The 12,112-nt window shown below is 39.3% G+C and overlaps 1 protein-coding gene across 1 annotated transcript; it reads left to right on the forward strand.

Annotated features, from left to right (window-relative positions):
* Window positions 1–7,008: 7,008 nt before the first annotated feature.
* mmp13b (matrix metallopeptidase 13b) lies at window positions 7,009–11,385 on the forward strand. The gene is made up of 11 exons (XM_073488757.1): window positions 7,009–7,092; window positions 7,253–7,363; window positions 8,230–8,357; window positions 8,447–8,595; window positions 8,744–8,869; window positions 8,957–9,112; window positions 9,218–9,338; window positions 10,057–10,190; window positions 10,281–10,440; window positions 11,051–11,154; window positions 11,285–11,385. The coding sequence occupies exons 1-11, from the start codon at window positions 7,009–7,011 to the stop codon at window positions 11,383–11,385; spliced, it is 1,374 nt and encodes a 457-aa protein (XP_073344858.1).
* The last annotated feature ends 727 nt before the right edge of the window (window positions 11,386–12,112 follow it).

A 12,112-nucleotide genomic window follows, 5' to 3' on the forward strand; every position in this document is an offset into this window, starting at 1 on the left:
AGGTGTGAATGTGAGTGAGGAATGGTTGTTTTGTCTCTGTGTCAGCCGTGAGATAAGTCGGTAAAATGTCCAGGTTGCACCCCGCCTCTCGCCCAATCTCAGCTGAGATTGGCTCCAGCCTCCCACGACCCAAAAAAGAATAAGTAGTTACAGATAATGGATGAATGAATGATAAGTACTGAAAATTTGATCTGTGTTTTTCATCATCGAATGACTAAAACGGGAACTGAGAGTCAGAATGACATGACAAAGCTTTCAACGCAATGACAAGTGACTTTATTAATAATGCAGATGTTTTTAAACAATACTCAAACTGGTTCCTTCCCTTTATGGTTCATTCTCCATCACTCAGGAAAAGTCAAACCCGACTCCCATCGAACCTGAAAATTAATTCTTTCATGTTGCGTCAAGTTTCCAATCACACAGAATCACACCATGTTCTGCATGTGTGAATGAGTCTTTGAAAACTTATCACGCCACTATTTATATTTCAAATATGCAACATAAATGCAGTTTTGTTTTAAAATGGCACCATCAAATCCATTGTGTGAAGCAGGCACTGAAACAAATGATGTGCCTTTTAAGCCGCAACGTGTAGACTATGAGTCTGGCTTTGGCTCCCCCTGGTGGTACTATCGGAAAAAGTAAATGTGGCGGATTGCGCACCCCCCCCCCCCCCCCCCCCCCCACACACACACACACACACACACACACACATCCAAACCGATATGAGTGGGTTAAATCAACACTGTAGTGCTGAAATAAGTTCAACTAGGATTTTCTCATTTTTTCTACAAGAGTAACATGACTACACACTCTAGTGATGACTACATGATATTGTTTGGTTCCTCTAAGAGCTTTCACAATCTGTAGCCAGAGGCCAAGTAAGCCATAAAGGTCATGTAAGACTTGTTAGTGTACATGCAGCTTATTGCACAATCTGGGGCAATCTGCACAATCGGTCCAGCCCATATTTTGTTCAAACAACTAAATGTGCTTGCCATCAATATAAAATGGTCCAAAAGCCACATATCAGAAAAAAAATAATAAATTAGTTAACAATAGTGCTGATATTTATGGTTGAAATGTGTTTTTACAGGCTCTTTCGATGATGGACAGCAAAATGTTTGTGCTCTATCTATTTCAATTTAACCTCTGTTGACCTTTAACGCGCCATGAGGTGGTGGTAACATCTGGGGCGTGATAAGTAACACACAGAGGACCAGAGGCACAAGAGCCATCAGTCTGCTGCTCCAGTCTCTGCTGCCCTCCTCTGGTGTCTCTTCAGTACATATAGTTTCTACATTTTGCTAAATAAGCCTGACCTTAAACCACAGCAGTCACTGTGGTTTGAATCCTAGCTGTTGCTCAGCAATTGGAGACGCTCAGCATTTTAATTTAAGCCCTATTTATGTATTTTTATTGTGGGCTGGCAATGTGTGAAGATGAAATTACAGCTTCAATAGAGTACTGTATGATTTCTCATTCTGCTGTGTAATCTAAATCCTCTCTTTACTGAGGGCTTCAGCTGGTTCATATTGTGGCTCACTGAATTGTCATTATATTACATTGTGTTTATTTGGCAGATGTTTTTGTCCAAACAGATTTAGGCTACAATACATGTTCCATATTTTTCCATGGTTGTATAATGCTATTGCATTTTCCCAGTCTGTTGCCAATAAATGTGTCGTGACATGCAGTATGTCAGGCTTTAGTGTACTGTTTAAAGGTCTGTGCTTGTTCTGCTTCAGACCTTTATCTTACAAAAAGATAACCACAGAAGACACAGTTTGGCTTCTCCTGCTCCTCTACCTCAAGAAATATGGTATGCGACTACACACCACAATGTACAGAGTCTCCAAGTTTACTTTCTAAGTTAATGGCTAACATGGTACCTAACAAATTAACCAAAATAACCAATAGACCACATTCACTCAGCAGCCATTTCCTGTTTGGGGTGGGAAGCTAGGACCTCGTACTGCTGTGTTCTGGGTTGCAAGTCGTATTAATGTAGGGAATCTGACAAAACAACACAACGCATACATATCCTGCTTATAATGCTTCTCCTGGAGGACTTCTATTGTGAAGCTTGTGTGATGCAGCTGCAGGCACACATTACACATTGAGTGAGTAAATTATTAAAAATTATTAAAAATGTCAAATTTCACAGTGATTTCATGGCGATTTTGGAGGTGGATCAAAAGGAGAAAAGTGTCATTACAGCTCCACAAATCCAGGTTGTTTTTTTTGTTTTTTTTACTATACAGGATATACACACATACATCCGACTGTAGAATCTGCTAAATTTAGGCGCAGCAAAATAAATGTACAGGCTCTCACTCAAACCATGGCCATCCACATATTCAGTAAACTCACTGACTGAAGCAACAGTACAGTTCACGACTTATCTGCTAGAGAAATTAAGGAAAATGCTTTATTAAGCCTTACGTGGGCAATGACATACTGTAAAATCTTCTACGACATCAGCTGTTTTTTTATTACTGCCTGCTGTATCTGAAGGGACAGCAGGAGTACACACTGCTGTAAGATGTTATGATGCTGAAGTCTTTCAAACTATTTTTTCAAACAATTTTTTGGTCTCAGCACATAATTTCAAACACAACAATTAATAACTGATTTACACGATGAAACACTGGACACATCAGAGTGAAACTAAAACCAGCATCTTATGTGAAAGTGTACGGTAGTTCCAGGTAAGAATGAGTCCTCAGTTTATCACAGGGTGGTTGATTTATCACACTAGGGGAAGGCCATACCATAGACTTTAGTTTCAATCTGATACCAAGTAATACGAGGGCCAGGATCATAAATATCTATACCGATAACAATATTTTAAATTGATTGTGCTATTAATATGCTACCTCTAAACATATGTTAATGACCACCAAACGGACATGAGGTGTTTATTGTTACTATTCTGTGTTAAAGACTTAATAACATTAATGTTTAAACAGCCTCCCCTGTGTCACACCACGTCATACCTGATCAACCTTATTGCAGGTTCCATGCCAAAATATAATGGCGAAGTGGTATAATAGTGACATTTAACGTGTGAATTTCACTGACATGATGAGTGTCATTCCAGTTGCAAAACCAGTAAAGTAATCCAATACACCAATTCAGAGTAAATGTCCATAATGTACAATTTTGCAAACCACGGATTTATGTTGTGACAACACTGTCCTTATGGTCTGGTTCGATTTAGGCACAAAAACCCCTTGGATATTGTTTGGAAAAGATCATGTTTTGGCTATAAATATCTGGTTTGGTCACTACAAGGCATTCCGAACATGTCACGATGCCTCTCTGTTCTGTCCCCTCAAATCCAGCTAGAAATTGTCCTAAGGTGTCTTAAAAGTATCCAGTGGTGTCGCGTCTCCAACTGTGGTCAGTGGCTTGGAAGCCTTGTCGACTTGTACTTTCCACCTCCAGCCAGCTGAATTCCAAGCACTGACATAACAAAATGTCCAATAACAAAACCTAAGAGGCTTTGGATCGATTATTACCAAAGTGTTGATTAATCCTGAGAAGGAGCAAAAAGGGTTTCAATTGGGAATGAAGGCAAAAAACAGAGTCATGCGACCAAAGCCTGCAACTGACGTGAGGCACAGTGGCATCGACCAGTTCGTCGTTGTTTCAGAGAAAGGTTGATGCAGGATGATAAGCGACCAGATGAAGTAGTGACTCTCATTTAATGTTTCATTTGTCACATTCTCTGTTTCCAACCAGCAGCCCATAATGTCAATCTGCAGATTTGTCTCTTGGTATGACAGGATGTTAGAGAAGCGCCTGAAATGTACAAAATCACTCAGTGTGGAGAGGATAAAAAAACATGGGGTTTCCTCTGTCTCCATTATCGGGCAATAATTAAACTTTTTACTCCACAAGTGGTAACAATCAGCATCTGACAAAAGACTTTTCTGCTGCGGAATGAGAATTACAGCCTCATGGGACTGCTGACATGGCTGTAGACTTATTGCTCCTCTGAGACAAGTAAGAGCATCTCAGAGAAAGAATGACAAACAAGCTGACAATGCTGCTTACCACAGCACCTGGAATTATTTTCTTATCTCTGTAACAGGGATATCATTGAGTGTACCATGCAGTATGCCATTTGTGTGCTTTATAGGTTTGAGTCCTCAGTCCTGCCGCCACAATATAGGTCATAGGGCACCATTTTTTTCACATCTCTGTACTGTAACTATCTTTGAACGCAACCAGAGCCTCACAACACAGATCAGGAGTGTGTGTGCTTCCATATTTTTGTGTGTGTTCAGTGTGTATGTCAGTGACATTTTAAAATAACAGCAAAAATCCCCCTTGCCGCCAACTTCCCCTGGAATGAGTCAGGAGCACTCTGTTAGCCACCGTCTAAACAGTGATGTTACTCCAAAAATATTTGTCTCCACAGGATGCTGAGGTGTTTGGATACAGTGTTTGTTACACATCACACATGATATCACTAACGGGATACAGATGAACACTACTTTTATTCTGTGATCTGCGTATTACCCTCATAATGCAATAATTACCATACTTTAAATCTTTTTTTAAGAAATGTAATTAAAAGCATCAGAATTTATCTTGAAGTCTCACAAGTCACTGCCACTATAACTATTGCTCCAGCTGTGACGCCAGCTGTTTGTAATCTGTATGTGTATGAGGTTTGGTTTGCTCTGACAGCGCAGCGGCTGGACTGCAAGACTTGACGTACTGTCTCATACACAGCAAAACATTGTCATTAAAGGAAATTTCCCGAAAGTATGTTGACAATGACTGGGATTGTTAGGCATCCTTCGGTCCAGCACTTTAAGTTGTACAGAATTCTTTGAATGCCTAACTCACTGAAAAAGTGATTTATTTTTTTTCTATCCAGAAGTGAATAGATCACATGGTAAACACTGCCATTTTTTTAAATTAATTGATTTAGAAAAGTGTAACCTCTTACAAATGTTTTAATTCGTGTGGTCTTCTCTCTTATGTAGAAGTGAAGGAATTCCATTGTTGTGGCAGGAGGAAATAATTATACACCTCTGTCGTCTCGCACTGACAGTGGAAGCAGTAAAAAGCAGCATGTTGCTACCTGCCCTGACTCCAGAGGCCTACCGGATACTTTTACAGTTTTATTTTTCCATTGTCATACCCTGAGTCCTGGTACAACAATGCTTTTATTGTCTTTCATAGCCAGACATCATTTGACATCATCACTACTGCAGTGCCAAACAGAAGTTAAAGTCAGGGCTTTGAAAATAACGTAAAATAATTTCTATTCTACTTTCTGTGAGAAGCATTGTTGATAACCATAAAAACAATCCAGGTGTTACGGCTGCCATCTCCTTCAACCTTGCGTATGAGACCTAAACCCTCCCTAGTGTAAGCAGTCTACAGCCATGCTAGAGGCTCTTGAGGCTTTACTGATGCACAGCAGTGCATTAAGATGTGCTAATATTAGCAATGCTAACGTGCGTACATGGAATTGATAACATGCTGACGTTCAGGAGGTATTATGCTCCCCATGCTCACCATCTTAATTGAACAAGTTAGCATGCTTATGTTAATTAGCAATAAACACAATGTACAGCTGAGGTTGATGGGAATGTCCTTGATATTTCAGCTTCTTGGTTGTAAATTAAAGCGTTAGAGAAATTCCTATTGTTATTCAATGATGGCAAAAACTGGAAAGTTAAGGGATCAACACAGTAAGTAGGATTCATAATCTGGGCACAGGGTAGCAGTATTTCCCTGGATGAGTGAAAACATTGACCTGCTGTTGGTGCCAAATCAAAAGTTAAGGGATCAACAGAGGCGTTGGGATTTATCCTGAGGGCTCCATAGATTAATACACTAAATTTCAAAATGCTGTGCTCATGCTCTGGTTAGATTAAGGCACAAAAAACACTTGTTAGGATGAGGAAAACATCATGGTTTGACTCTTTTCGTTGCCTCAAACACGGCTTTTTCTTTGTGTTTCTATGTATGTAAACTATGCTGTAATAAGCGATTATTCAGAATGTAAAATTTCATTGTTTTTGTAGTGCGTCACCATGGTTTCTACACTGTAATCAAAACTTTTACAGAAAACAGATCCCCATAATTGACAACACCGGGGTCATTTACGCATTAAATTAGTCATTGCTGTTCTGTGTAATACTGCTGACTCTGAATCACACACTACTGTAAGGAGTAATGTTGGGACACACCTAAATTAGAAAGAGCTGTTGCCAATTACGAAACACATGCAGAACATTTGTTTGAATCAACTCAATGTCAGTATGAGAGTGCTCACTTTATGTTAAATAAAGTTGTAACTGTAAATGTTTCAAGTTTAAATGTCAATGCTTCATCACTTATTTATTTATTTATCTATTTTTATGTATTTATTAAATTTGACGTGTGTTTGTTAGTCACATATTCCTATACGTCTTCACCTAAAATAACAAGACGCAGACTATCATGAGACCAGCTGCAGCATGAAAGAATTCCTGAAATTCCCTACTTTTTATAGTAGCACGTTTACTTTTTTTTCCAACTGTACAAGATACAGATAACCGGTAATAACTGATGCTGTGACATCCTTATTAAAGGAAAAAAAGCAAAACCCTTCTGCCAAAAGGTCATCTCTTCTAAATCTGCCAACAAGCAAAGGATAAGACGTGTTGGTTCTTGTGTTTGAAAGAAGAAAGAAAGAAAAGTGCATCATTTTGCCTCGTGAGCATTTTCAGGGAATCTATCGGCAAACTCCTTAAGTCATGGCGATTATGGGAAATGGGATATGTTTTATCAAAGCACTTTAGGTAGGTTCAAAGGAGTACACCCAAACCACAGTCACTGTACAAGCACATTCTCAACAGACAGAGGAGGAAGTGGCGAGGTGCTTTTACATGATTCACTTGGGCACTTTGAAAAAAACTGGACTCAAACAGTATAAATACCCCGTAGAGCTCTGTGACCCCAATGACTGGTTAGGACAACACAGAGACAACAACAATGATAGCTTTGCTGCTGCTGGGACTGGTCGCTCACTCCTTTGCTCTGCCTGTGCCGTCAGGGGACAACTGGCTTTTAGCTGAGGTAAGATCTGAAGTCCCTCATTCAGACATGATTTAGTCCTGTACTTCTGGCCTCAAATGGCTGTTTTTGTTTTATCCACATAGTGTTAGAATGGAGTAATCTATGGCTATTTTCTCATATTATTATGATTGCCATTCCGTTGTTCTCTTTCAATGAGCAGAAGTACCTCCGACGGTTCTATGGCCTTCCAGCTGGTCTCCAAGGAAGACAGAGGACGTCAGATGCCTTTCAGGACAAGATCAAGGACATGCAGAAATTCTTCAACCTCAAGGTGACCAGATCTGCGATGTAGTTATTAATTCTGCTGATACAAATGAAGAAGGCTATTGGTGCTTTTGTAAATATTCTTTGAAGTTGATCTCTGAATTATTCACAGTTCAAGTGAGAATAGTGAGACAGCCTATAGACCTTCAACATAGATTTTGATTTACATTAAAACTGAGTTGTAGGAAAGAAGTTAGATTGCATTGAGTTGCCTTTACTGCTGTGACAAAACTTAGTTAGGAACTCGCCTTGTTGAGCTCATAGTGCAGGACAAACAGGACAACATTCAAAACCGCGTACAAATAATGAAAACAATTATTTAAAGATGCGATTTAAACGACTACAACTTTTCTTTTTGTTGAGCTGTGTACGTACATTATCCTAAATGTTTCCAACAGTGTTTAAACAAACCTGTAATCTTATTAAAGGTAACGGTGCGACATTTGGATGCCTGACGCTATAACTTCTGACACAGTCACAGAACAAGGAAGTCCAAGAACGAGACTGAACATGGCGTGAATAAAAAAAACTTTAATACATTACCTTGTCCGTGAGCAACAAATAGTTTTTTCACCAGCAACGGTAATGAAAGATGGAGGTTTAACATTGGAGACAACAACACCCATTAGACTTCAGTCTTTCAGTGAGTTGGAAATGACTTACTGTGCTTTTAAATAAAAAAATTGAACCAATTGAAAATACACAGCGATTTTATGAAATTTGACCTCAAAACAAATATATATCTTAAAGAGTCAAAGCTTCAGCATTCAAGACAACCACACAGGAAGGGTAATGTCTTGATGAAATGTATTAGTACTCTTATTGACTGTACCTATGTAACATATTTTCTTTTTACCTCCTCTGCCTCTGCAGGTGACAGGAAATCTGGATGAAAACACTCTGGAGGTGATGAATCAGGCCAGATGTGGCGTCCCAGACATCGGGGAGTACAACCACTTCCCACGACACCTCAAATGGCAAAATAACAATGTCACATTCAGGTATGCATTATAAAGACACTTGTGAATATAATGTCAGTTGAACTATTCAGAAAGCGAACACTAAAGTCTCCTATCCCCTGATGTTTCAGAATAGTGAATTATACACCAGATCTGCAGAAGTCTGATGTGGACAGAGCCATCCGCAATGCACTCAACGTCTGGGCAGATGTCACCCCTCTGACCTTTAAGAAGCTGCACCGGGGCATAGCTGACATTATGATCAGTTTCGGATCAAAAGGTGCAACAAGCGTTCATCCTGATGCACTGCACAACCTCTGAAAATAGTTTTTTATACACCGCAGCTGCTTTGGCTTTACAGAACAGATATTATGCAAGTGCACATTCTGCTCAAGGTATTTATGAATTGTCTGTCCTTTACTCTGCAGAGCATGGAGACTACAACCCTTTTGACGGGCCTAATGGATTGCTGGCTCACGCCTACCCGCCCGGCCAAGGAATCGGAGGAGACACACACTTTGATGAGGACGAACACTGGAGCAAAGATTCATCAGGTACCAGTCATGTTCAACATAATACAATAAACTCTACCCTAATGATTAATCTGAGCAGTATTTTGACTGAGCATCCTTTCTCTCCAGCTTACAACCTGTTTATAGTGGCGGCCCATGAGTTGGGCCACGCCCTCGGTATGGGCCATTCCTCAGACGCCGGCGCCCTGATGTACCCCATCTACTCGTTCACTACAGGCTACCCGCTGGCTGAAGATGACATCAAAGGCATTCAAGCTCTCTACGGTGGGTAAATACACAATCTGTGTTTTTATGGCTCAAAACAGGTGTTATTTCTATTAAGGGAAATATTATGTGAACAGTACATTAATGCCAGATATTCAATCACAGGCCCAAACCCGGACTCAAGGAAAGTGAAGCCCAAACCTGATGCGCCAAACAAATGTGACCCCATGTTGACTTTTGATGCCGTCACAGAGCTCAGAGGGGAAACCATCATCTTCAAAGACAGGTACAGTAAGAAGCACGATGGTGCTTACCAAGATGGTGAAACATAAACTCTAGAGCTTGATCACCATGGACTACACTGGTAACCTGTAACCAGCAGAGGGCGTCTCAGGGAAGAGCTGATTATTCTGTGAAAGCAATAATGTTTACTGTATTGAGATTTTCTTATTGTATATTTTAACTATAAACTCACATAATCACTCTCAGAATAGGTTGTCGCTCCACATTAATCAGAACTGAATTAGGGGGAAAAATAAATTCTCGTATAGTCCACCCTATACATGTATTAATCTGCAAAAGGCCTTATATGTGGACTCTGCTACCTTAGGGTCAGGGTTGCTGTGATGCTTTTATCTATACTGTAATTTCATCTGAATTATTCTTACTCTCATTCTATTTTATACTTCATTGTATTTATTTATTTACTGCAATGCATGTTTATTCTCCTGCATTTTAAAGGGGCAATATGAAATAATTTTAGTTGAACACATTAAAATATAAAGTAGAAATATCAACAAAATAAAAAGAAAATAGCAGTTTTGACATGATCACGTTGACGTACACTGTTGCAGTGATATCTACTGATGTTAGCATGCTAACCAGTTAGCCTGCACCGAATCAAGCATTTTTTTTACATCTCAACACCACTTTAAATGAGGATACCTCCTTAGCGGTTATGATGGTGATAAGTTTCTTCTCCTATATTTTGCACTTTGTTGCAGATTCTACTGGCGTCTCCATCCTCAGATGCCCGAGCCTGAGCAGACACTGATCAAGTCCACGTGGCCCTCCATCCCCAACAAGGTGGACGCAGCGTACGAGAACCAAGAGAAGGATCTCGTCATCATATTCAGTGGTAGGATATATATGTAGATACTCACTGATGTTACATTTTTTTTATTGTTTCTGAGACACTAGATACAAACTGTGCTCTGTGTTTCAACAGGGATCCGAATGTGGGCTTTGAACGGATACAGCCTCGTGGACGGTTATCCAAAGTACATCCACAAACTCGGACTTCCCAAGACAGTAAGGAAGATAGATGCTGCTGTGCACATCAGTGACACCGGGAAAACTCTTCTCTTCTCTGATGAGGACTATTGGAGGTATGTGGTGAATGATCCGCTTATGTTTCTGTACATACGCTAACATGTGGAAATCCACATCGCTTCAGAAAGTCTACCTCTCTTTAACAATTTAAACATTTACACAGATATTTCCTTAATTTGAATCAAAATAATTATTGCTAATGTTGCAACTATCAACCTGGATCTCTGTGTTATTTATCTACATACATTTATAATCTGTTTACTTTTGTTATTGCTGCTTAACACTGTATTCTTATATGGGATTTCTTTTGTAAATTGCTATGTCTGAGCCTATATATATGAAAAAAATCCTGGGTAAGCTAGTTAACTTTTATCATTTGCTTGTACTATTCATACTTTTATTGCTTTTGTCCTCACTGCAGTAAAAAGCAGTTTTTAATGCTTCTTATACTGCAGACCCACAGCTGGCAATGGTTTTTCATCTTTCTGTTGTTTATTTCCTGCTGAAAATAAAAATAAATTAAATTAAATTGAGAAAGTATTACATGTCTCAGTGTAAAACGTCTTTCAAGCTGCAAAAAAACAGATTATTGAGGAACTCTTGAGTCATTCTTGTTGTATGTAATTGTGTATTTCATCAACGTCGTTATTTTTTTATCCCCCATAGCTATGATGAAGCAACAAGCACCATGGATACTGGCTACCCACGATCCATTGAGGACGACTTCCCAGGGATGGATGACGAAATTGACGCTGCTGCCTATCACTATGGTATTGTGAAGCCTCAAATGACACATTTTCAGTGTTTTCAGTGTAGTTTAACTATACAAAAGTCGGATTATTATATTATATTGTTATTAGACTGTTTTCCTAACTGTTATCCCGCTCTGTTCTCTTTCAGGATACTTGTATTTCTTCCATGAACAAATGCAGTACGAGTACAGTTACAACGCAAGGAAGGTCATTCGCATCATGAGGACCAACTCCATTCTCAACTGCTGAGGCGGTGCTCTGCAACTGTTGGCAACGGCTTCACCATATACACAGAATATGCACAAACACACATGTAAGAAATGAGACATAGGAAGATGCAGGTCACTGAGTGAGCATGGAAATGGAGACAAGCAGACTACACTTGAGTTCCTGTTGAATAGGTTTTTGTCAAGTTAAGAAATAATGTTTATTTTTACTCGTGCTGGACACCTGTAGGTCTTATGATTTGTCAGACACAGGATGCTGGAGAATTCCTCAGGAATATGTTTCCTTAGATTATTGCTATTTATTTTACATCTCTATATTTGTACTTCAAGTTTCACTACTGACAGCAAGATTCTTAGCAGGTTAAGTGTCTTGTCAGTCTCATTATTTGACTTGTTTCACTAACTTTGGTGTTTCATCAAAGAGCTTAGAAGTTTAATATATTCTGTGTTTGTCCTCCCATTTTTGTAAGTTTTGTGAATTACAATAAAAAGCAAAGAAATCAAAGCTGGTGTGATGATCTTGTTGTTAATGAGCTCAATATAAATAATGTTGTCCTATTTAGTGACAACTTGAGGGAATTCCAACATTCAAGATTGCATTTCAAGTGTCATCCTCAACATTGCAGACCTGACTCTGCAAAAATGTTACATATGTGTACATATTGAGTATGGCAAAGATGAATCTTAACACTTCAATGGAGTCGTGTCTGAAAGCTCCCGTTATTCAGGCCAGATTTCTCAACATACTG

Source organism: Pagrus major, chromosome 2 (genome assembly GCF_040436345.1).
Source record: "Pagrus major chromosome 2, Pma_NU_1.0".
NCBI classification, from domain to species: Eukaryota; Metazoa; Chordata; class Actinopteri; order Spariformes; family Sparidae; genus Pagrus; species Pagrus major.

Excerpts from the sequence above, each read along its gene's own strand:
- mmp13b (XM_073488757.1), top strand. The coding sequence starts at position 7,009 with ATGATAGCTTTGCTGCTGCTGGGACTGGTCGCTCACTCCTTTGCTCTG. Across the intron at positions 8,596-8,743 it reads GATCAGTTTCGGATCAAAAG|AGCATGGAGACTACAACCCT; the intron begins GTGCAACAAGCG and ends TTTACTCTGCAG. Across the intron at positions 9,339-10,056 it reads ACCATCATCTTCAAAGACAG|ATTCTACTGGCGTCTCCATC; the intron begins GTACAGTAAGAA and ends ACTTTGTTGCAG.